General features: G+C 37.5%; 2 protein-coding genes across 2 annotated transcripts in view; one reads left to right on the top strand and one right to left on the bottom strand.

Annotated features, from left to right (window-relative positions):
* The first annotated feature begins 1,215 nt into the window (after nucleotides 1-1,215).
* On the top strand, nucleotides 1,216-16,408 carry LOC115925974 (beta-galactosidase-like). The gene is made up of 14 exons (XM_030990102.1): nucleotides 1,216-1,332; nucleotides 2,653-2,822; nucleotides 3,328-3,478; nucleotides 4,348-4,408; nucleotides 5,010-5,104; nucleotides 6,144-6,324; nucleotides 7,195-7,253; nucleotides 8,440-8,561; nucleotides 9,341-9,497; nucleotides 10,090-10,254; nucleotides 11,494-11,598; nucleotides 12,402-12,533; nucleotides 13,524-13,784; nucleotides 14,565-16,408. The coding sequence occupies exons 1-14, from the start codon at nucleotides 1,267-1,269 to the stop codon at nucleotides 14,850-14,852; spliced, it is 2,013 nt and encodes a 670-aa protein (XP_030845962.1). The 5' UTR covers nucleotides 1,216-1,266; the 3' UTR covers nucleotides 14,853-16,408.
* A 2,303-nt stretch (nucleotides 16,409-18,711) lies between these two features.
* Nucleotides 18,712-24,091, bottom strand: part of LOC115918115 (3-ketoacyl-CoA thiolase A, peroxisomal-like) — a 13,915-nt gene continuing 8,535 nt past the window's right edge. Inside the window, exons 6-11 of the mRNA XM_030990103.1 lie at nucleotides 23,183-23,279; nucleotides 22,291-22,384; nucleotides 21,494-21,673; nucleotides 20,867-20,922; nucleotides 19,990-20,135; nucleotides 18,712-19,152 (exon numbers count right to left, since the gene is read on the bottom strand). Of these exons, the coding sequence (XP_030845963.1) occupies nucleotides 19,077-19,152; nucleotides 19,990-20,135; nucleotides 20,867-20,922; nucleotides 21,494-21,673; nucleotides 22,291-22,384; nucleotides 23,183-23,279 (649 nt within the window). The 3' untranslated portion in view covers nucleotides 18,712-19,076. The remainder of the gene's footprint in view (nucleotides 19,153-19,989; nucleotides 20,136-20,866; nucleotides 20,923-21,493; nucleotides 21,674-22,290; nucleotides 22,385-23,182; nucleotides 23,280-24,091) is intronic.

Raw genomic sequence — 24,091 nt, forward strand, 5'->3', positions numbered from 1 at the left:
TGTGAAAGCCCTGACCTGCAACAAAAAAAACCTGAAATTTATGAACCAATTATCATTACAAAAATTTTGCTCGCTCGCTACGCTCGCTCGCCAAAATAGAAATAACATCGCTTTAAATAATCATGTCCCTGACATGGATCAATGAAATCAAGTTAATGTACCATGTTCTCATCGTAGAGAAGTGATTTTTTTTCGCTCGCTAGCTTGTGGAATTATGTGCCCACCACTGACCTGCTACATTAACAAGAGAAATGTAGGGGGGGGGGGTTGCCTGCCCGCCAAAATGGGATTGAAATTGCCTTACACACGGTTGTGTCCGCCCCGACCTGCAACAATGAAACAAGTTTTAAATAGCAATTCATTAAGAGAAAGGTGTATTTTCGCTCGCTAGCTAAAATGGGTATCAAATCACCCTTGTTCCCGCACCCGGCATGGGACAATTGGACCAAGTTTAAGTGGCAAATATTAAAAAAGAAGGGATTTTTTTTCTTGCTCGCTACGCTCGCTTGCAAACATGAACTTAACGTGGCTAACAAATGAGTGTGCCCACCCCCGACTTGCAACAATACCGGTTTATATACCAAACGTTACTTAAATATATTTTTTTGCCCGCTCGCTCGCCAGAAGTGAAAATTAGCAACGCCTTTATTGTTTTGTTTCGATCGCTTGCCCCCCCCCCCCCCCCCCCCCCTGACGGAGTACCCCAGGTACGCCACTGGGCACGTACTGCATGGATTCATAAACTAGTCACATGACTATATTGAATGAAATGCGAGATAAATATTGAGACCATATCGAGTGGGCGGGGCCGGGTCAGATGGAAAAAAAAATACATCTACGAAATTGGAGTTCATTACGTCTTTTGTTCTATGCAAACAGACGGTGATTTCGAAGTCGTGAAACAGAAAAATTTGTTACAACTTCTGATCGAAGTAGGTCTAGATCTAGATGTAATATACAGATTTATCCGGGGACTTAGCTCGGAGCTGAGCAGTTTAAGAAGAAGAACAAAAATGGGAGTTCACCTTTCATTTTGTTCTCTCTCTTATTAAAGATATATTTATATCGCCACTTATTTTCCGCGGCACTGTTTTATAAATCAGAGATTTAAAAAAGATCGTTCGTGAAAACATCAACAGCTGTTCGTTCCAGTTCGTATGCCACGCCCACAAAATACATTATCACGTGACAAATCATGTGAGCAGCGAATTAACTTTCAGCTCGATCGTTGTTTGATAATAAAAACTGAGAAAGCTGAAAAGCAAAATGGGAAGATTACGTTCTTATGTCTCAAAGTTACTAATTTGCATGGCGGTATTGGCTGTGAAACAGGTAAGCTCTTTGTGCATTTTTTAATATACATGAACAAGATATTTTGTGTCGAAGCAGAAGATAGCGATGTCGAGCAAAATGCCCCAAAGAAACTGAAGCCGCTTCTCCCATGTCTTTGTCCATGTCGACGGCAAGCCTCACCGCCCGGCCCCCGTTACGGCGGCGAAGGCAGCGTGACGTGTGCGATAGGTACACTTACCGGCTTTCCGAGGCGGAGTGATTGTGATCGCTTCATGTTCTGTCACTGTCACTCTTACAAATGTAGTAGATCTATATCTTAGAGGTGCTAAATTAAAGTAGGGACATCATTCACACAATATAACAAACAAATAAATAGATTTGAACATGTGATGACAAGAAGATAAACTGATCAAGATTGTTTTTACTTTTTGATAAACAGTAGGGGCGCTGGTCCGAGAATAAGGATCGTCTTCATAAACTAAGATAGTCTTTGTAAACGCTGACCAATGCGTCCTCTAAAACAAGGATTGTCTGCAAAAAGGCAGATGTTCCATATTTTTGATCGGCACATTGGCGATGCAAAAAACGGATTCCGGGATGATTTTCTTGATGCATTTTACACTGACTTTGTACAGAGACCTTCACATGCATGTAAATTAGCAATAAATCTTGGGAAGACGGACAACCCATAAAAGTAGATGGTCAACTAGGGTTATTTTCCCCTGGGGAATCCAAATTTGGCATTGCCAGCGGGCGGTTCGGTAACCCGAAACCCGCAGAGCGCCGATGAAAAAAAACGTCCGCGAAAATGCAGAAGATCCTTGTTTATGAGGACGTATTTTGTCCGCGTTTATGAGGATATCCTCGTTTATGAGGACGATCCTCATTCTCGGACCAGTGCCCCTACTGATAAACACAGTTTTATTTTCCCCTTCATTTCCTTTCCCTCGTTTCTTTTCCTCTCCTTTTTTCTTATTCCTTTTTAAATGAAAGAATTCCATATTAGCTGATGGTCAGGTCAGTAATATCCTCATCTTTTTGTGTTTAAAATAGACTGCAAAAGTCGGTCTACACTGTATGTATTTTGTCTGGGAATATATATCCTCTGCTGAGCTGAGATTACATTACATACTCTGGACACCAAAAACCCTCTTGAGTTGCAAAAGTCAGAATAATTTATATCATTTCTGATTTGAGTGTCTTCTTTGATATCTGTCACTTATAATATTGATTTGCTCTGCAAAGTGGTTAAAAATTCAGAGAATGATAAAAAAACAGAGCAACAGAATGTCACATTTTACTTTATCTCAAAATTAAGATTAGACATAATCTTTCTTATGTCACATTATTTACACACAGGCGCTCCCAGATCGCTCCTTCACCATCGACTACGACAGCAACACTTTCCTGAAGGATGGCCAGCCGTTTCGCTACGTCTCGGGGAGCTTTCACTACAGCAGGGTTCCAGCATTCTACTGGCAGGACAGACTGGACAAGATGAAGATGGCTGGATTGAATGCGGTCCAGACGTAAGGACAAAGCCTTGATAATCAAAGAATCTTTATTTACTTATTCATGTTTTCACCTGGTAGATGGTCCAGTCTTTTCTTTAAACATTTTAGTTGTTTGTTTATCCATTTGTATAATGGAAGGTAAAGAAATTATATGATAGAGACAAGTCCGACTTGGGTTCCATGCGGGCTCCATGCGGGCTCCATGCGGGCTCCAAAATGGGCTCCATCATAATATGCAAGGAGGTACGGATGCATCATGTAATCTACTCACAAGTCCCGTTTATAATTGAAAGTGTATTTAAACTTGCAATATTTCTGTATGGAAGTAACATTTGAACTCATATTTTAAATATATATAAGTGGTATGAAATCTCTAACTTACTACTACATGTAGTACAAAGCAAAATGTTTGTTTTTTCATTGGAACACTTTGAGCATTTTGTGAATGCATACTATTTCTGGTTTCTGATGTGGGTTTTTTTCTTTCTCTTTCTCTGTTTTTCTCTCTTTTCACCTCTAGATATGTGATCTGGAACTTCCATGAGCTCAAGCCTGGAGAGTTTAACTTTGATGGTGATCATGATATCCTCTCGTTTCTCAAGAAGGCCAATGATACAGGTCTAGCCGTCATCCTCAGACCTGGGCCCTACATCTGTGGAGAATGGGACCTGGTATGTAGGAAAGTAAAATAGAAATCTGGGGGTCGTTTCATGAAACCAATTCCATGACCGTCGTATCTTTGTCCGTGACCTATTTCACCAAACGATGATAAGCAAAAAAAATTCATTTGCCTTGAGATGGTGTACCTAAAAAGATATGACAGGTTTGGAGTTGCGACAACAAATTGTTGCTGAAGTTGTCGCTCATCTTGGCAAAGACAGATTTGTGAAACACTTAGTGGACGAGTTAAGCGACAGCGTCGAGATGTTGTTGATCTTGTAGTTATGACGGTTTTGAGAAACGACCCCTGCTGGTTGCTCTTTTTTATGGGTGCTGCTGTATGTACTTTTGTAACGCAAATCTTGCCTAGCACTTTTTGTCAGTTTCAAAGTATTGTTATTCAATTGCACCAACTCTCATCCTGAATCTGCCAAATTTTAATCTCCTTATTAACGTATCGGTAATACAATCTCCATCATCAACTTTGGCTGGCAGTTGGTAAGGGGAAATCGCCTACAAAATAATAAGGAGATAGCTGTTAAAATATTATCTGCTAGTTTCTGAACTATAACAACAGTTCCATACATTTTCTTTATCAAATCCAGGGCAGAGAAATCTTCACAAATAAATTGATCAACTTTTTTTCTCCAAATCGGCAACATCAATTTTTTATATTTCATTTGCTGTTTAAAAAAAATACATCTGAACTCAGACTTGTGGAAGAAAGGGTGTACAGTACTTTTGTACAAAGATTTTGTCAGGAGGATAGTGTATGGTGAACTGCATTTTTAAAAAAACATTTCTACTTATTTTTTTCCATTTGGGAACAAGGTGTACAAACCCTGGTTTAATGTTTTGATGTTTATTTTCTTGTTTACAGGGAGGACTTCCTGCATGGCTTCTCAACATTCCTGGCATTGTCCTTAGATCATCAAATGATTGTGAGTAGAATCCAGCCCTTTTCTATATCTTTAAAAGGCAGTCATCAAGCTGCTCTGTGGAGATGAGATGATGATCCTCTATTTATTTTGCTGCATTGGGATTTGGCCATTCCACCAAGTCCGATGTCAGGAAAATGTGGGGTAACTTCTGAAAGAATGCCTTTGACTTGACTATCTACCTGAGGGGCTAAGTAAAAAAAAAAATTGTATGTAAACAAAATAAATGGAAAATTACCTTATTTACAAACTGATTAAAAATGTACTGATTCAGCTGAGTTTTGACAGGCTTCTGTTACGCTGTCCAAAACTGATAACGATTTCAAACGGCTGAAAAATATTGTGGTCAGCAAAAAAAAATGTCATATTGAAACTATCAATTGAGTAGGTCAACTCTTTTCATCAAACAACACTAACAACATCATCATGGAGATTTTCTGTTTGTTTATTCAATGTCACCCCCAAAACGTATAGAAATATGATGGATATCAATTTATTTCTTAATTAGGTTCTCCCACTCCCCCCCCCCCCCCCCAGCTGACTCCCCTGCCAAATGTTACTTGATCTGTAACCATGCACATGTTTGTATGTATCTTTTTTGTAGTATACATGGCTCATGTCACAGAATGGATGAATTTCTTTCTGCCAAAGCTCCGGCCGTACCTTTACGTCAATGGAGGGCCTATCATCATGGTCCAGGTAGGTCCTTCTTTGACACCTTAATCAGGGGTCATTTGAGGTCATTGGGTTCTATAGAGTGGTGAAGTGTGATGTCATCAAAAATCTATTTTTAGAATTTCTCAATTTTTTCTTCATTTTCCGAAAGAGCATCAAAAATAATGTCCTAATGTCGAAAACTAATGGAATAGTATTGGCTGAGATATGACCATCTGAATAAATATATGTCCTATGGGAACTCAGTGTTGTAGTGCTGTGGTTCATAACATTAGGAACCAGAGCACTACAACACTGAGTTATAGGACATATATTTATTCAGATGGTCATATCTCAGCCAATACTTAACATATTCAATTGGTTTTCGACATTCAGACATTATTTTTGGAAAATGAAGAAAAAATTGAGAAATTCTCAAAAATAGATTTTTATGATGTCACAGCTTCCGTTCTCTATAGGGGCCATTTTAAAGGTGAACTTACATTCTTGCAAGAAACTTATTCCAAGGGGATCTCTCGAGTCCAATTTTCAAAGTCTTAGTTCAACCCTAAAAGGAAAAGGAAATAGGTAGGGCTGCTGGGGAATCATCCAATATAATTATAAAGATTTGTTAGCAGGCATTTGTAACTTTTTTTTTCTTCCAAGTCTTACACATGTGTTTTCACTTAGTTGGGAAAAAGGGGTGCCGCTTTGAAGTCATGTGACCACTTGTGACCTACTGCTAGCCCCAAAAATGGAGAATTTAAGGATGGCGCATATTCTGCCTGTTTGTTGTGGATAGTTGAACACTGTACATGCAGATGCATTCCCTAATGGCAACCTATAAGTCAGTGTAAAGACATTAATATTCATTTGCCTCTCTACACCCAGCTGATGTAAACGGTTACCCAGTAAGAAGCTCGGCTAGGGCCAGGGTAATGATATACTTTTTATGAGGCACATTATAGTATATTTGTAAAGTAACTGTGCTATATGAATTGACATGTAATGAACTTGTCCGGTATACATGTAAAAGTAGCGGTTTGAAATGTTGTTATTGTACACCAATCCCTCTTGTAACCAGGTCGAGAATGAGTACGGGAGCTACCAGACATGCGACCACCAATACCAGAGACAGCTCTATCACCTGTTCCGTGCCAATCTGGGTCCAGACGTGGTCCTCTTCACCACGGACGGACCAGGGGATCACCTTCTGCAGTGTGGCACGCTGCAGGATATGTACGCAACGATAGACTTTGGTGCAGGTCAGTTGGATGGCTGAATTGTGACTGTTTTACAGATTAAGAAAAAACACAAAGAAGACAAAATACAAAAACAATAGTTACAATAAACAAATGTATATATTTATTTATGTGTACATCTATATATATAGAATTGAGTGAATGAAACACAAAATAGAAATACAATTTTAACCTCCATCTATGAAAACCACAAAAGGTATGTTTCTGTCCCCTGACCCCTGTGTCTTTAACCCTTACTGTACTGGGCTATTTTGAGCACCCACTGACTGGGGGGGGGGGGGGCCTGGGAGGCCCCCCCCCCTATGATCTCGGCCGACGATTGTCCGATGAACACGAAAATTTGCATGTTTGTAGATATTTATGTAAGGAACAAGATAGTATAATTAGTTTTTTCCGAAAATATGCAAATTTTTGTTAGTCTAATTAATTATGCAAAATGCGCTAATATTATGCATTTTACAGAAAACGTGTCAAACTCCACTTTTTGAATGTTGAAACTCATTATTTATATGAAACTTCTTTTCTAACACAAAAAAGTTATTTTAATGTAATTAATAATGATAATTTATGCAAATTTTGATGGTTTTTAATTTTTTTAAATTTTTTTTTTATGACATGCGCATACTAATTGTTATGTAATGGCTTACAGGTATATCCGATTTTTACGAAAATGGTATCAAAATGTGCGTAAGACTTGAGGGAAAAAAGTCATGAAATGACAATTCAAAATTCCAAGTGGTTGTGGCGAAATCTTCGAAAATTTCGAGGAGGGGGGGGGGGGCCCCCCCCCCCCAGTACAGTAAGGGTTAACTATTTTCCTCTTGTCTACCAAGTTTTTTTAAACAAGATATCATCATTCTTTTTTTCATGTAGGATCCAATTCCACAGGAATGTTTCAAGAAATGAGGAAATTTGAGCCAAAGGGGCCTTTGGTGAGTTGAATTTTCTTCCTTCTTCTTTTTCACTTACAAATTTGTGACTTTGTTGGTATAAGGGTGTAAAGACTCCCTGCCTTGTTGAGGTTTTTGAAAATGTCTTTATTATTCCAGGGTATTTTGCCTGTGAAAAATTGGTTGTAATTCCTTCATAGTTGTTTTGAATATTCTGCATGACTGTGGTAACTAGTATTCAAATGGTTCTAAAGATTCAAAAGATTACAATTGTTATAATACTATACAAAAAATTGGAAGATGTAAATTTTGATCAAAATTTTCTTGTGTTTTGATGTTGATTATACGGTTGCATTGTTCAAAGTGTTTATCCTATACAAATTTTTTTTTTTTTTTTATGAAAGTGGACAATTTAATGCTAACTCTTTTAAACTCTTTTTATGCCACACAAGTACTCTCCCTGAGCCACATTGTATTTATCATGGGATAGATGGGATATCAAAGGCTTCAATATTACTCAACTGTGTCCAGTGCAAGATGTTATGTATGTCATGTAATGCCTGGCTGGAATGCTCCCCAGGGAGTGGAGATTGTGCACACGTTGTGTGCGGGCAAGCACTGAATCCAATTATTATTATTATTGTTATTAAAAAGTATTTCATCAAGCTAGTCAAGGCTGGAAATTGGTACTTTTGCAAAGCCATTGTGCTGCACAAAGCTATCCTTCCATCAGTTGATAATTATTATTTTGTGCAAAATTGCACATGTGGCAAACAAACGACCATGCAGAGAGGTGGAGAAAGCAAGCAAAGTGTTAAAGGTATAGACCAGTTTTGGAAACGCCCCTCTCTCAAAAAATGAAATGGAAGCTCTTATTACCAATCATGTGAAAGAACATGTTTTGACTAATACGTGATGATACAAATTTTGCCGGGAAACTGCCTACTAAATGATATATGTGGTAAATTATTATATCTATCTGGACTGGATAGATATCGCGTAGTCCCATAAACATCTTTCTGTGTACAGTGCTTGTAACTTTACCAAGACTGGGCCAAATTTCTTATCACTTTGATGATTCCAGGACCTTGTAGTACACACCAATACTTATTTGCTTGATGATCAACCTTTTCTGATTGATTCCACAACGTTTCTTTCACAATGCAATTGCATGACCATAACTGGTCTATACCTTAAACAATCTTGTTGTTGGTATTTTTCTTCTCAGGTCAATTCAGAATACTACACAGGCTGGCTGGACCACTGGGAGCACCCGCATCAAACCGTGAAAACAGCAGCTGTCTGTACATCACTTGACCAGATGCTTGCTTTAGGTGCTAATGTGAACATGTGAGTTCAGACGGCTGTAATATATATGGATGAGATCATGATTATCTTACTTTTTCATAATGATAGTACATTTAGATGAAATGTTGATGGCAGTGATGCACACCTATGATGGAACATTCATTTCTTCAAGTCAGGTCTATGTACTGTATATCAGGCAATAATCTTAGTAGACTTTGAAGCAATGAATGTACATTAACAGAAAGCTGTAAATATGTACTCTGCTGTTTTATCCAGTAATAATAATAATGGGTTCTTTTATAGCGCTCATGTCGCTCCTGGCGCTCCCGATTATTATCCTGGCTTTAGCACGGCTGCCATACGGCGCTCTAGCATTTCAAGGAATAAATTCTTACCAGGTACCCATTTATTACAGGTATACTGTGGAAAACTGCTTCCAAAAACCTGAAGCATTCAAATTTCATGACATACAGTTATGTGGACCGCACTTTACACTCATAATACTTTGCATAATACTTTAAATACGCTTAGGAACCTTTGGTACATTCTGTAACATTTTCCCACCACTGTTTGCCGTTCATTTATAGATTGAATTGTTTTCTTTTCCATGGTGGATATTTCTTGGTAAATGTAGTTTACCTTCCTATTATTCATTTATTAAAAGTATCTCTGAACTATCTTGCTTTTGCTTTGAACTCTTGTATTTTAGTGTCATACTTCAATGATCATAAAAGGTACCATGTAATGAAAGCAATATTTGTGTACAAATGGTTCATATAACAAGAAAAAAATGAATGGGTTCAAATTTACATTTTGATCAGGTACATGTTTGAAGGGGGCACCAACTTTGGGTTCTGGAATGGAGCGAACTACCCGACCTTTAACCCCCAGCCTACCAGCTATGACTATGATGCCCCACTCACAGAGGCAGGAGACCCCACCCCAAAGTACATGGCAATCAGAAATGTGATCGGAAAGGTGAAAGAATCCCATTGCTGTTCAGTTACTATCTAAACACCAAAATGATTTTACCCCCCCCCCCCCCCTGTCACAGAGGCAGGGAACCCCACCCCAAAGTTTGTTGCTAGTGGAAAGGTGATTAGTACAGTAGAAGGAATATAATAATTAACATTTCACATACAAATTACACATTTTTTCATCAACCTTCAACAATGTTACTGAGTCACTTTAAAGCAGTCGATATGTCTTTTATATGCCGAATCGAAACAAAAATCTACCAACAATTCTTACCTTACCCTTTTATTGAGTAAAGATTGGTTAAAACATCACAAAAAAAATCTGAGACACTGCTGGAAAAATGCCTGAAATTTTCAATCATTTGGGAATCGCAGACAAAAAGCCCTGTATGGTGTCCGTGCTCGCACAAAGACAATTTTAACAGGTAAACCAATGGGAATCGCGGCATGAGGGCATTTTTTTAAAAACTGTTGACTGGTAGGCAAGCATGGCTTAAAAGTCGACTCAAATTTCGATCAATCAGATGGCTAGATTTGTAAAGTGAGGTATATAATTCTTACTCTGCCCTTAAAACATTTGTGCCATATTTCAGTATCTTCCTCTACCTGCTGGACCCATACCCCCTCCCACCAAGAAGTATGCCTACGGGGTGGTGGAGATGGAATTCACAGCAACCATCTACGACGTCTTGGATCAGCTGTGCCCTTATGGACCAATCATGACGGACTATCCCATTACCATGGAAGCCATGCAACAGGTAGAATGGACAAGAGAGGGAGCCCTTTAGTTTATTTTTTCAGTCTCAGGAGAGTTTGGCACTTAGGTTAGAGTTGGGCACATTATGGCAAATACCTCTTTGTTGGGCAAGCACAAAACAGTCAATGCCGTGTTGTGACCAAATGAAGTGAAACAAATTTGATGTTACTCCACGTAAAGATGGCTCAGGGTATGTTACAGAGGCATCTTCCTGTAAAAAGAATTCTCACCATTGCATAATAAACTAGATGGTCTAACCGAGCATGGTTAAGAGATTTTAGACTGAACAACCCGAGGATAACTTCACCCTTGCAAGGAAATTGATGACAAGGGTGATAATAACATGTACACTCCTGTATGAAAATGCATAAAACTACTAAACCACTAAAAGCTTTCAAACATTTTAATAATAATTGTAATGTCATCTACTTCTACTTCTACGAGGATACTCAGCAGGATCCATAAGTCAGGATGTATAGTGCTGAGGAATATACTATCTAGTTCTTGGTCTAGATGCTGGGTGGAAGCTCTCCCTTGAAGCCCTCCAGTGAAGTAGCGTCAAGGGTGATCTTTGAAAGTGCAGTTACTGTCCGAGGGACAAATGAGTTCTGGTAGAGCTGGGTGCGGGATGGGATAGCCAGTAACTTCTTTGAGTGATGCTTTTGTGTGTTGCTGGCAATCATGGGTTCATGTTGCAAATATATCTACTTTATTACTGGTACATATGCTGCGACAGATTTTGATTCAAAACTGTTAACGTCCCCCCTCCCCCCCCCCCCCACTCCCCTCCTTCTGGTCACATATTTTGTGTAATTCATAGCATTCTCGATCAAATTACAATGCATAAAATTATTGTTATTGAAAAGGGACACTGTATCTCAATGGATTCATGTACACCCTCCAATACTCTGTATCTACAATGTACTGTTTGTGAAGATGTTGTGGTCGAATGGATAAAACACTGGAATTTGGATCTCATGGTTCATAGTTTGAATCCGGTTGTGGCACTAGTGTCCTTTGGCAAGATATTAATCTACATTTGCCACTCTCCACCCAGGGGTACCTGGTAGGGAGAAATTCTTTGAAGGCTTTAGCGCCTTATCATGGCGGATCGGCTACAGCCAGGGTCACATACTTTGTACTATAAGGCGCAATGTGGTGTCTTTGTATAGTAGCTGCATAATATAAATGCACATATTATTACACGGTATCACCTGTATTTGTATTGTTTACTGTACAGTATCAGGGATTCATGCTCTATCGTACCAAGCTACCACAGGACTACACTATTGCAAACCTGACCGTAGATGGCATCAGAGACAGGGGCTATGTCATCATTGATCAGGTAATAGAACAACTAGGTCCTGTTGCATAAAACTTATCGTTGATGGTAATTTTGCCATCAATGGTAACTTCCATGGAATACTTGGTTTTGATTGGCTGTTGAGCAATGTTATCATGGAAGTTACCATTGATGGCAGAGTTACCATTAATGGTAAGTTTTATGCAACAGATCCCTGGCATAGATTTGGGGTACCATGTTACCCCCACCCTCCCCCAAGTGAAGGGCAAGAAGAAGAAAAAAAAGGAGGGGGAAAAAAAGAAAATAAAGAAAAGGAAAAGGATGTAAAGAGAACAAGAGATAAAAGGAAAGTAAGAATTTCAGTGTAAGTGAAAAAGGATGAGAAAAGATCATGATAAAATAGTATGGCCCCTTTCTCTTAGCTATGGCTTTGTTTATATGCATTTGGTACAGTCAAATGAGATATACATGACTCATGGCTCTGAGTCTGTTCGATAGTCTCTATATGATATGGAAATTACATTATAATAAATGTATAGTTTTAATGATTTTTATTGATGAACCATCTAAATAAGGCATGGGGGTTAAATGAGCACACAATTGTGTGTGCATGAATTAGGTGAACTTTTGAGTGATTTCATACAATGTGCTCAGGCGTCGACAGACTAGAGCTTTGACTTTTTGTTTCTTTCAATTATTGGAAGTTATGGATGAAATGTATCTGTATATGAACATTTGCATCATAATAATACAAAAAATAATAATAATAGGGATGATATTATTATATTATGCAAAGGTTGGCTTACCAGAACATAATATTATTTATGATGTTTGCATTTGTTCAGGTTTGGGTTGGAACGTTGAACAGAGTGAACGCAACCACTATGAACATCACAGGAAGTGAAGGAATGACCCTTGACATTTTTGTAGAGAACCAAGGTCATATCAACTATGGGTCAGGACTCTATGACCCAAAGGTAGGACGTACTTCATCGCCATATATTTTTATTCTTTTTATTTCTTCATTTCTCTTTTTCTTCTTCATCATGCTCTCCTTCTTGTCCACCTCCTTGTTTCTTCTTTGTTTCCTCCTTTTTTTTCCTTCTTTTTCTTTTCCTCCTTTTCCTATTTTTCTTCCTCCTTCTCCTTCTTCTTTTCTTGTTCTTAATCTTTATCGTTGTTCTTCCTCTTCATTCTCTTCCTTCCCCTTCCTGTGTTTTTTCTTCATCTCTGTCATGTTTGTTTCCTTCTCTTCTTAATCTCTTTGTTTCCCTTCTGTTTCTTCTTTTATGTAATTGAGTTACTCAACTCATTTGCCCTTGCGATGCTTTGGATGGTAAATATTATATAAATAGTGAATGGCCATGAGTGCAATGGTACAAAATTTTGTACGAGGTGAAAGATAAGAGACGGTTGAATGGAGCGTCTCATCTTTCACCGAATGCAAAATATTGTTCCATTGCACGAATAAAGACCATTCACTATTTGTTTTATACAACACCTCGGACGTTATCAAGATTTAAACAATTTTTGTTTAAAGAACATTTTTTTTAAGCCTAAATCTCAGTGATTTTTAGATTTTTTTTATTGATAAAATTGCCGATAGTGAGCGCGCACTATTATTAAGCAGGCACGCAGCTGTTGCGCACGCCATGGGCGTACCATGCTTTATGTTTATTGTTACGCCGAGTGCCATTTCTGTTGATCCATTCGCACCATTGCACGTTGACTTCACTTAGCTCACAATATACTTTGTACATCGTTAGTGACGTCAGAGTGCAATGGTGCGAAAGGATCAACTGGAGTTGCACGGCTGGAGAATGATGCCGCTCAATGGTAATTTTAGCGCATGTCATGTGATCAAGAATTGACCAATGAGGTTGCAAGAATCTTAGTAGGCGTTGTATAATGGTTCTTAGGCCTTTAATAATACCTGTTTTGTTTTTGTGTTTGTTATCACCCTGCAGGGCATCATTAGTAACGTCACGTTAGACGGTGCCATCCTTGAAAAATGGTCCATCTATTCCTTAGACCTGGACAACATTCTTCCAAAACTCCAATCCCTCCATCGTCAGGGGAAGCGCAAGATGGGAAACACTGTCCAAGAGAGGGCGCCACACTGGAGAGATGGAGGCTACGTACCATCGTTCTATCTAGGATCATTTCCAAATCTTTCAGCGATCGATCCACCGCAGGATACCTTCTTGAAGTCTAGCGGCTGGACAAAGGTAATAATAATAATATTGGATTCTTATATAGCGCACGTATCGACCTTGCAAGGTCCTCAAGGCGCTCCAACATTATCCGGCTATGCTAGGCTGCTGATTTCAGCGCTCACAGCATTTTAAGGAATTCCTTCCTACCGGTACCCATTTAACACCTGGGTGGAGAGTGGAAAGTGTAGATCAATGTCTTGCCAAAGGACATTAGTGCCGCGACGGGACTCGAACTGCGGACCCTGTGATTAACAGTCCGACCACTTATCCACTTCGCCACAACACTTCTAGGGATAAATGATATGCTCTTTTACCAGGCAAAGAAATTTGACTTTCAGTTAAATCAATATCATGGTAGTTGGGTTGATGCCTCTTGTTTAAAGATATGCACCTGCTCGTATTTGTAGGGTAATTTGGGGAGGTTCCCAATTTCCCATACATTTGTATGTCCTCTTGTGGCTAAAAGTCCTGTTCCTAATGTGCACTGGAGTTCACAGGTCCAAATCAGGTATTAAGAAATACTAGACCTGTAAATAACAGAAAGAAATGAAGGTTAAAATTCCGGTTTAAGTTTCTAGGAAGTACTGAAAACAAGACACCCCCCCCCCCCCAACAATCAGCAGATTACATTTTATAGGGATGAATATTGATGTATTTTACCTTTCCAATACCCAAATTGGATTTATTTGGTTCATTTAATTTTAATTGTCAATGTTATTTTTAATCTTGCCCACTCTCCCTTTGGGGTGCCTTTAATCAGCCTCTCATTCTCCCCTCTTCCGTCCATCAAAGGGCCAAGCCTTCATCAACGACTTCAATCTGGGCAGGTACTGGCCTCGGGCCGGACCCCAAGTCACGCTCTTTGTTCCAGCCAACCTACTTAGACCAAGTCCAGTCGAGAACACGGTCCTATTCTTGGAACTAGAGAGACCGCCTTGCTTCAATCAGACTGAAGCATGTACTGTAGAGTTTATAGATCGACCAATAATCAATTCCACTGTCGCTGCTAGACCAGATGAGACGTTCAGGGACAGAAAGTATATTCCTGAAGGGCATGATTTTACTAATCTCAAGCATTGAATTATTTTATTATGATATTTCATGTAAAATGTGTTTTTATAGACTGAGGCTATTGGTGAAAAATTGAAATTATAATTGTAAAATCTCTGTGTGCAAACCATTGAGTCAATATTACTCTGTCAGTATGTATCATCTATCTGGAGCCACAAGGAAGTTAACTATATGTGAAATGTTTGAGTTAATGCCTTAGTATATATTAGCATCCACAGTAAAGAACAATTCAAAAATATTGTAGAAAAGCATCGTTTAATATACATCTATATCTGTCCAAATGCATCATTTTTCATAAACCAAACATTTAAAACCCCACTGTACTACTTGTAGCTACTTGCTCCCTCTATATAGAAAAAAAATGCCTAATCAGTGACCATTGGTCCCCCATGATCCTCTTTTTCTTATGTTAATTGAGAGCTGAGTTGATGAGATAGCCACCTGTCAGTGACCACCCTGGGTGGTATAATCCCTCCCAACAGGCTTTAAGGCACAATTTTATAGATATGACTCAGAGATGTAGCAAAAATACATGTATACCGGTATATGCATTCAAGTAGTATTTTTAGACAAAGCAAGTACATGTACATGTACATGAAGATGTAATGAAATTTGACTGCTTTGCGTAACACCATGCAGTGGTTAGTGCATACAGTATATATCACTAAATCTACAAGTGTATCTCTCAAATAGATTTCTAATAAAAATGCATTATTCTGATGATTCTCATGCATTTTGTAGTCAACTTTCCCACCTTGAATCTAACTAATCTTTTGTTTTATGGTGCATAGAACTTGATCTTATGTTTTGTAAATATTTTGTCCCTGGTCCATTCATGGTCCATTCATAGTGAGTTAGTGACCATTGCGTAAGTACATACATATTTTACATGTATGCATGTGTATTCATGTGTATTTTTCACATGCATTGTAGGAACGCTACTCTGATGTTCATGTACATTAACAGTATGTACGCTTTATAATCCTATTGGGTATACTAATATAGTGATTCTGTTCAAATTATCATTTCCCAATATTTTAGGGCTTTAGATATCATTTTTATGCAAGTTTTGTACATATTCTTTTTCTATCAAAACTGAAAGTCATCTGAAATAAGACAGTAAGTTGCAAATTAAAGGTACTCGCTTGATTGAAGAAAAAAACAATCATATTTAATTGTCCCTTTTAAGTTTCAACATGATAATGTATTTGATTGTCAGTGTGCAATAAAAATACAAGTGCTGGAAATTGCTTCTCAAGTTTGAATTGTTCAATTTGTAGTAAGCCATCGGTATACAATTTACTAAGCAGAAAAATATTAACAATGTACCGGTACATGTAAATGTCATTTAATAAATAATGATAATTCTTGATGTGAGTTTGACAGTCAAACAGAAAGTTTGAAAGTTGAAACGCAAGAAGTGCTTCGTATTCCATTTCAAATAAATGCCTCAATACATTTTTTAAACAAATCTAAACTTTGTAACCGAAAATTGAAATGCGCATTACGTCATTGTGTTAGCCAAGAAATTTGGCAGAATCTTGAATAAATTATTGATCTTTTTATGCTTTTGATTGTTTTGTACCTCCTTTTCTGTGTACATGTATTTGGATTGTTAGACGTATTGATTGATAATATAGTGAGCAATATTTTAAATTAGAATAATTTTACTCAACATTTTCCTTAATTATCAGTGATCAGACACCATCAAAAAAATATGTTAGAAAAGAGATAATCACCATTACAGTTAACTTGACATGAGCATGTACATTAAAGATAAAGTTGAGTTCTGGTCATGCGATTGCATTGTGAAAGAAAAGGTGTGGAATGGATCAGAAAAAGATGATCATGTAGAATGTAAGTATTGGTGTGTACTGCAAGGTTCTGGAGTCGTCAAAATCATAATAAATTTGGACCAGTCTTGGTAAAGTAACAAGCGCTGTACACAGAAAGATGTATATGGGACTACACAAATAGTGTCGAGGGCCCGACACTTTGATTTCTTTATCTTTCTATGCTCATTACTCAGCCATTATACATTTTCTACCAAAATTGTTTGGCAAATGACATTTATTTGTAATCTTGAACATTCAATGTAAGTTTTGTTTGATTCTGTGAGAATTTATTTTCTTTTTTTTTACCAGAACTCAAGTTTATCTTTAACAACCATTTCTAAAAGTAGCTTCGATGTTTTTATGGTCTCGGCATTTTTATATTGGTCTGTACCACTTCACCAGAGTTTCTTCAAAACTAATCTTTCATGAGCTCACTTGTGTTCTTTCTATCGGACAGTCTCACACCACACATCTTCTGTATTATGGCTCTTTCTGTTCCAAAGATAACCTCTGCTACTGTTTTCCACTTCCAAGCTTCTGAACCATCTACATGTACTAACACAAGCTGTAATATAGATTTTGCCATTTATTCTCACCATCTCATTAAACTTCATCCATCCCAATCTGCATCTTCCTGCCACTGCAATCTCACATCCACCACCATTATTTATTATATCCCAAAGACAGCAAAACCTATCGACCTTCTCAACATCTACCATTTACATCTCTTCTTTAATAATCGTATTTTATTATACCCAATCACACATTGGGATATTTTTTACAGCAAACCAAAAGCAGCCTAAATATTATTTTATGATACTTCACCCTCTGCTCTCAGTAGAAAATTGAACCAAAATTAAAACTGATTTGTACAGTAGGTGTAATTCCTCTCAATACGACTACACCTGTGTCAGTGATCTAACATCCATTGCAGTGATATTTTGTCCTAATCTTTCCTCAAAGATCAGGGGTGATATTGAGGGGGGGGGGGGGGGAATAGCATATAACAACATTCCCCCCCCCCCCTTTTTGAGTAAGAAAAATTGGGAAAAATAGGGAAGAATAGAGAAAATAAGGAAAACATCAGGATAAAATCGGGAAGAAAAAAAAATTGGGTAAAAAGAATATTTAAAAAAATTGGGAAAAAATAAAAAAATTGGGAAACCGATTTAAATCAGGTTTTTATCAGGCCTGAAAGATTAATGGTGGAAAATTAGGCTGTAGGTTAGGATTAGGTTTAGGATTTTGTGTAGTGTTTGGTCTAGATTTGAAGTTTAAGGATTAAAAAAATGTAAGAAATAAACTGAAGCAATTGCCGCTGGAGATATGGTTCATTGGACACAGGTTCATTACAATACAAAAGCACAAAAGACTCACAATACAAGAAGTTTTTTCTTTCTCTCTTTATTCCAAAATTAATTTTATTTTCAAAACGTGATGAAATTAACAGATTACACTAGGCACGAATATGGAATCACCTACGGAACCACATTTTTCTTTTTTACACATATATTGCACCAATTATTAGACGGTTAGGAGACATGATATCTTGAAATTAAGTAATCGCACATTGATTATTAAAATGGATGTACCAGTGTATGATCAGGGACATGATAGAGATGTCCCTGGTATGATCAAGATAAAGAAATTGTTAAGTTACGAGACCTATACACAAAGCAAAATATAGTTGGGTAGAAATCATTACAAAATAACAGAGTTGAATTTTAAACTATTTCTATCGATAGAAAAGAGACAGTTGTTTACATAAAATTATGACTTCACCAGAATAGTTGTCAAATCATGTACATAAAGATAAAAAAGTGTCCAAATCAACCGACATAAAATCTGGATAGTTATAAATATTTAAATTCCTGAATCCATTGCTGATATTTGATATATACCTGTAGGCAGTCCTCTCAATTTATTTTGGTTTGGTAACAAGAACAAAAAAAAGCACCTCTTTCCCAGTGTTAAACACAATACCCCTCCTCACCGATCTCCAAGCACCCCCTCCCCCCCCCCCAAAAAAAAAGTTAAAGGTAGACAACAGAATACTTAAGTAAGAGTGTACTGCAGTACATTGGTAAAGATCCCCCGACTCTCGTATGAGAGGTTTTGGGTTCAATATTTGCCTAGTGCTTACATCCCAGACAAGGTGTTTGTCCGTATGCGTCCATATATTGTACTGCATCTCAAAATGGAATGGGTATGAGTGTATTGGGTGTATTTGAACATGAGGGGGTCATTTGCCTGACCCCTCTTAATTTCTGTCTCTGCTTACATATACAAATACATGTCCAGTGAAACGTCATAATTATACAGAACACTGTCGTATCATACTGTTCGTAGCAAGGTAATTTTTGCTGGTACCACTTCTTTGTATTTTGGTGTTGTTTCTTTATTTGCCTGGGTAGTAGAAAACTGCTGCAGCACCCATTCCAGTACCGATACACATGGACACTACACCATAGGCCCTAGTAATGGAGAAAAGGTCAAAGGTTAGCCAATGCATTGATCCTGGTGAGGGGGAGGGGAGGGGTATTTAATAGGCCATTTGCCTACTCCTCCAACCAACTATATTCGGATTAACGGTGACCTGTCGGCTTAATAGCACCAATTAATCCCTTGAATTCAATTTTTTTTTGGCAACAAACATGTAATATATTCCAGTAGAACCTACTTTAAATGCATAATATACATGCTTAGAGCAATCAAGAACATTTATGAGGTATTCAGAGAAATCGCCCTTTGTCCCACATCGCTGTTTGGATTTGCGACTTACATTATTGGTTATTCTAAGCGGGTCATACACGTACATGTATGTATCACATACGCTGTTGATCATCAACCACAGAATTGACAGCCAGTGTTGCAATTATTCATTACGAAGAAAACTTGAATGGATTTCTCTTTCCTCCAAGGTTATTTTGTGGCTCCAGGACTATAAAGTAAGATGGGAATCTATTGCTTTTGATTGCCCATAAAGACTGACAATGTTTCAATATGATGACAAAGAAATTCCTCAGTCGCAAGGAGTTTTTATAAATAAGAATCTACTATAAATGTACAGTCAAACCTGCTTTAGTGACCACCTGTCTACAAGGACCACATTTTTTGTTTCCCTTGAAAGTGCTTCCTCATTAAAACATGTACTTATTAGGAACCTGTCTACAAAGACCACCTGTCTACAAAGGCCACTTTTTGTGTTTCCCTTGGGCGGTCGCTATAGACAGGTTTGACTGTATTACGTAAATCAGTTAAGATAAGAAACATAGTCATTTTAACTTGAAACCCGTCATTTCTGCGCTTACCTGTTACCCCTGCGGTCCAACTCGTGAAGAAGTGTACCGATCTGTCGTGCCCCTGTGCAGCCAAGCGGATGACCCAGTGCTATAGCGCCACCATTCGGATTAACCTTCTCCATGGGAATGCCGAGCTTCTGTACGCAGTATGTCGCCTGGAATGTCAAATTTACAGCAGCGGTTTAATACAGGAAATAATGACTAAAGACTCTAAAGAAATGCCAAATTCTGTAGGTAGTATGTTGCTTGGAATGTCAAAGACTTGGAGAAAAAAAATTACTTGAAAAAGAGGTACAATATCTCATTGTTCTGGAAGGTATGAAAAAGGTATTAAAAACAACATAAAAACAAGTAAAAATGCTTGAAATGGTAGATGTACATTTTAAATGCAAACCTGATATAAATATTGCAGTAAAAGTTCTTTTGAATTAGTCATAATCAGTCCAGCTAGGCAAATTTGTTTCATTTCAGTAATATATTGCCTCATATCTGGACAGTTCCCCACCCAACATGGTGTTCCCAGATATGCCATGTACAATAAAAAAATAAACAATAATAATGATAATAAAGCTTTAATACTGATCAGAACTACATGTACTGTACATGTATTTTCATATGACTATGATAAAATATTTTATTTCAGTTATAAATCCCTATTACTTTGTTGGATTAATGCAAGAATATATTTCAGAAGAACACCTCATAGAAACTTGTGTTTCACATGTATTACCTCACATGTATCAACAAATCTAGTAAATACTTGTACTTATTCCTCTGAAAATTTATGAACAATACAAGGGATTTAATTCGAATACATGTAGATCAGGCACAGAATTATAACACGACGTATCTCATAGATGAAAGGAAAATGATAACTTCTTATTACCTGACTTGCAAAAGCTTCATTGATCTCAAAGATTTCAACGTCATCGACCGTCAAGCCTGCAGAAAGAACAAAAGTGATGCAAGGTACATCAAGGTTTAAAAAATGATATTGTCAAAGCAAAAGATGTGTCGACTGTGGCCTAGGGAACTGAGAAAACAATAATCACTGCCTCTTTATAATAGGCAACGCGTTAGGTGGGTATGTTATTCATAGCAAGTGCATTGTGTTTGCTTTTTTTACTGAACTTACTTGGAAAAGGGGAGAGAGCGTATCATATATATCTTTGTAAGCTATAGCACTATTCATAAACCATACATGTAACAGTAGGGGGTAACCTCGGTTTAGTGGTCCACCTGTACACCCCAATCAGTTTTACCGGGAGGTGAGACCTTTTAAAGGGTTACATCGATTCAGTTTCGCTTTTCGCCTCCCAGGCACAGGTGATGCCAAATACTTAATAATAATAATAATTATAATCGAACATCTTGCAATTATCACAGTAACACCAAGAAATAGGAACCCATGAGGGAAAGTCGGCTGCTCATTTAAATCCAGTAGAGCCCCCTCCAACATTCTGAAAACTTTCTGCCCTACTGCCTCTGGATTTGCTAAAAAGCCATGACTTACCCGCCTTCTTAAGGGCCTCTGGGATGGCGTAGGCCGGTCCGATGCCCATGAGGGACGGTGGGACACCCACCACAGCGTAGGATACTAGGACACCCATCACAGGGAGGTTGAGAGACTCGGCAGCCTGTCGACTTGCTACCAGCACTGCTGCTGCTCCGTCACTCACCTGGCTGGAGTTTCCTACATGTTGGAAGAAATTTTCCGTGAATTGACTACTGAAATAGACTAAATAGTACGGAACAGAATGGTGAGGATGGAATGGAATTGAATTGAAAAGAAAGCTAGAATGTATAAAAACCGACTCAAGCACAATTTAACCAGCATCCATTGGCCTACAGATTAGGGATTATGAAGAAGATTTAAAAATAACCAAACAACTGGCGCACATGGAAGTCATGTTGCATTTGGGTTCTGTTTGGGGCCCTACTTCATGTGAGCGTATGCAGGGCACCATTTCACAAAACTTGTCAGCAGTGACAAATGACAGTTTTTGTAATAACCTAGTGAAATCCTTGCTTCTGATTGGTTATCAGCAGATTTGTCACTGATTTTTGTCATTTGTCATTAAAAAAAGGCTTTGTGAAACGGGTCCCTGGTGTATCAAGTAGTCTTCTCACAAATTGCTTTGATGTTAAATGAGAGAGTATTTAAACTTCCAGTATTTGAAACTCATTTGAAGCTTATATAGTATAGCCACACGTAACCCCTAATATACAGAATAGAATATGTTTTTGGTGATTATTACACTTAAAAGGAAAAAGTAAATAAATATGGAATTTTGCATGGTGGTTTCTTACCGGCTGTGGTAGTGCCTTCTGGGGAAAATGCTGGTTTGAGTTTAGCAAGGCCCTCTATGGTCGTGTTACCACGTACACCATCATCCTTGGTCACCTGACAAGAAGGCAGATGGAAATAAATTAACACCAAACAGCATACCCTCTATTTGGCTCTTTGTGATAATATACACTATATGCATCCTAACAGTAAGTAGTATCAATGAATATCAAATTTGATGATGTGAATGAATTACAAAGTATACAGGTAGAAAATAGAAATTTCAGAAGAAAACAAAGAAAGTTAGATTGAAATGTAAACTGTGGGAAGTGCAAATAAGCAGAACACATTGTAGGAGATAAATGAATGCGATACATGTAAATTGGAGATAGATTAGTGATACAGTTAAATGTAACAATAAAATACAATTACATGCAGCTTAATGGAAGACACAGTTTGCAGGAAAGAAACTACCATACACTTTGATTATAGGAAATCATAAGATTATCAAAGATGAGGAATTAATTATACTATCAAGGAAATGGAAGTTTAGAAGAAAATTGTAAGTGCAAATGGCAAAAAAGATGAGGAAATGAAAAGAGCAAGATGAGTCAAAGAATTTTAAACATATAAAAAAGGGAGAGAAATCTGCTAGAAGAAAAGGAAAGTAGATGAATATAAATGAAAAAAAAGTCACACAGGAAAGAGATAAGAGTAGGCATTCATTGCTGTAAATGGTCCTTTTTGCCCAGCTTCACTGAGGGTCACCATTGAAACAGAAAGAAGAAAACAAGGAAAAGAAGGATACAGAAAATCAAGAAGTAGTAAAGGATGATAAAGAGGAAAGAGAAGATAAAGAAAAGGAAGAAGAACAAATTGCTTTAAAAACAAGAGTTAGAGGTGGAAGTTACTTACTGTGATAGGGCTTTCTTGCCCCGCCTCATCGATGATCACTGTTGTAACGGGAATGATCTCTCGGTCAAAATAACCTTTTGTCTGTGCAGCTGCTGCTCTGTAATACACCAAATTAACAAATACAATCAAATCTTAATCTTTTTGATCAAATCACCAATATGTCTCCATTTACATTTAAAAATATAAAAAACTAGATTTTGAAAGTTTTCTAATAATACTTGCATTTTACTCTGTAGAACACACTTTATAGCAAAGAACATTCAATAACATTATTTGTCAAAAATCAAAATACAAGTAACCTTTCCCCTCATTTGAAGCATACAAAAAGAGCATAATGGGCCAAATATTATTTTGATTTTTCTGTCAGTGGCTATCTCATTTTAAACTCCACATTGAATCATGATGGAACATGCTAGGCCTAAAGAAACAAGCCTTGACACAGGGGATTATAACACATTCAGGCACTGCTGTCACAATACCAAAATAAATTCGAATTTGCAACATCAAAGAAATTATCCTTTATCAGCAAGTCTACTGAGACTTAATGCATGGACTTTACTATGTGGCTACCAATTTATCATATTTCTCGTTTCTGTATTCAATGAAATCATTGTATTTTTTATGATGCACTCGTAGACAACCATTCAAATTTGATATATTTTGTTCCTTTTGAAATTCCAAACTTAAATGTCTCTGAATCTCTGAACATTCAATGGAGTTATTGAAGGAAAGACTTTCCTCTCATAACTGTTCTGGAATCATGTTTTGCAGGATTATACATATCGTTCTAGATCATTTACATAACCTAAGATTTCTTCGTTTCAGATAAGTCCTATACTGAATCACCCTTGTCTATATGTAAGCCAAAGATTCAAACACTGTTCCAAACACTCTAGATAGCTCTACTTT

This window comes from Strongylocentrotus purpuratus, unplaced genomic scaffold (genome assembly GCF_000002235.5).
Source record: "Strongylocentrotus purpuratus isolate Spur 01 unplaced genomic scaffold, Spur_5.0 spur5_scaffold_19, whole genome shotgun sequence".
Classification (NCBI taxonomy): domain Eukaryota; kingdom Metazoa; phylum Echinodermata; class Echinoidea; order Camarodonta; family Strongylocentrotidae; genus Strongylocentrotus; species Strongylocentrotus purpuratus.

Coding starts and splice junctions, on each gene's coding strand:
- LOC115925974 (XM_030990102.1), top strand. CDS start 1,267: ATGGGAAGATTACGTTCTTATGTCTCAAAGTTACTAATTTGCATGGCG. Junction 2,823..3,327: donor GGATTGAATGCGGTCCAGAC/GTAAGGACAAAG, acceptor TTTCACCTCTAG/ATATGTGATCTGGAACTTCC. Junction 4,409..5,009: donor CCTTAGATCATCAAATGATT/GTGAGTAGAATC, acceptor TCTTTTTTGTAG/TATACATGGCTCATGTCACA.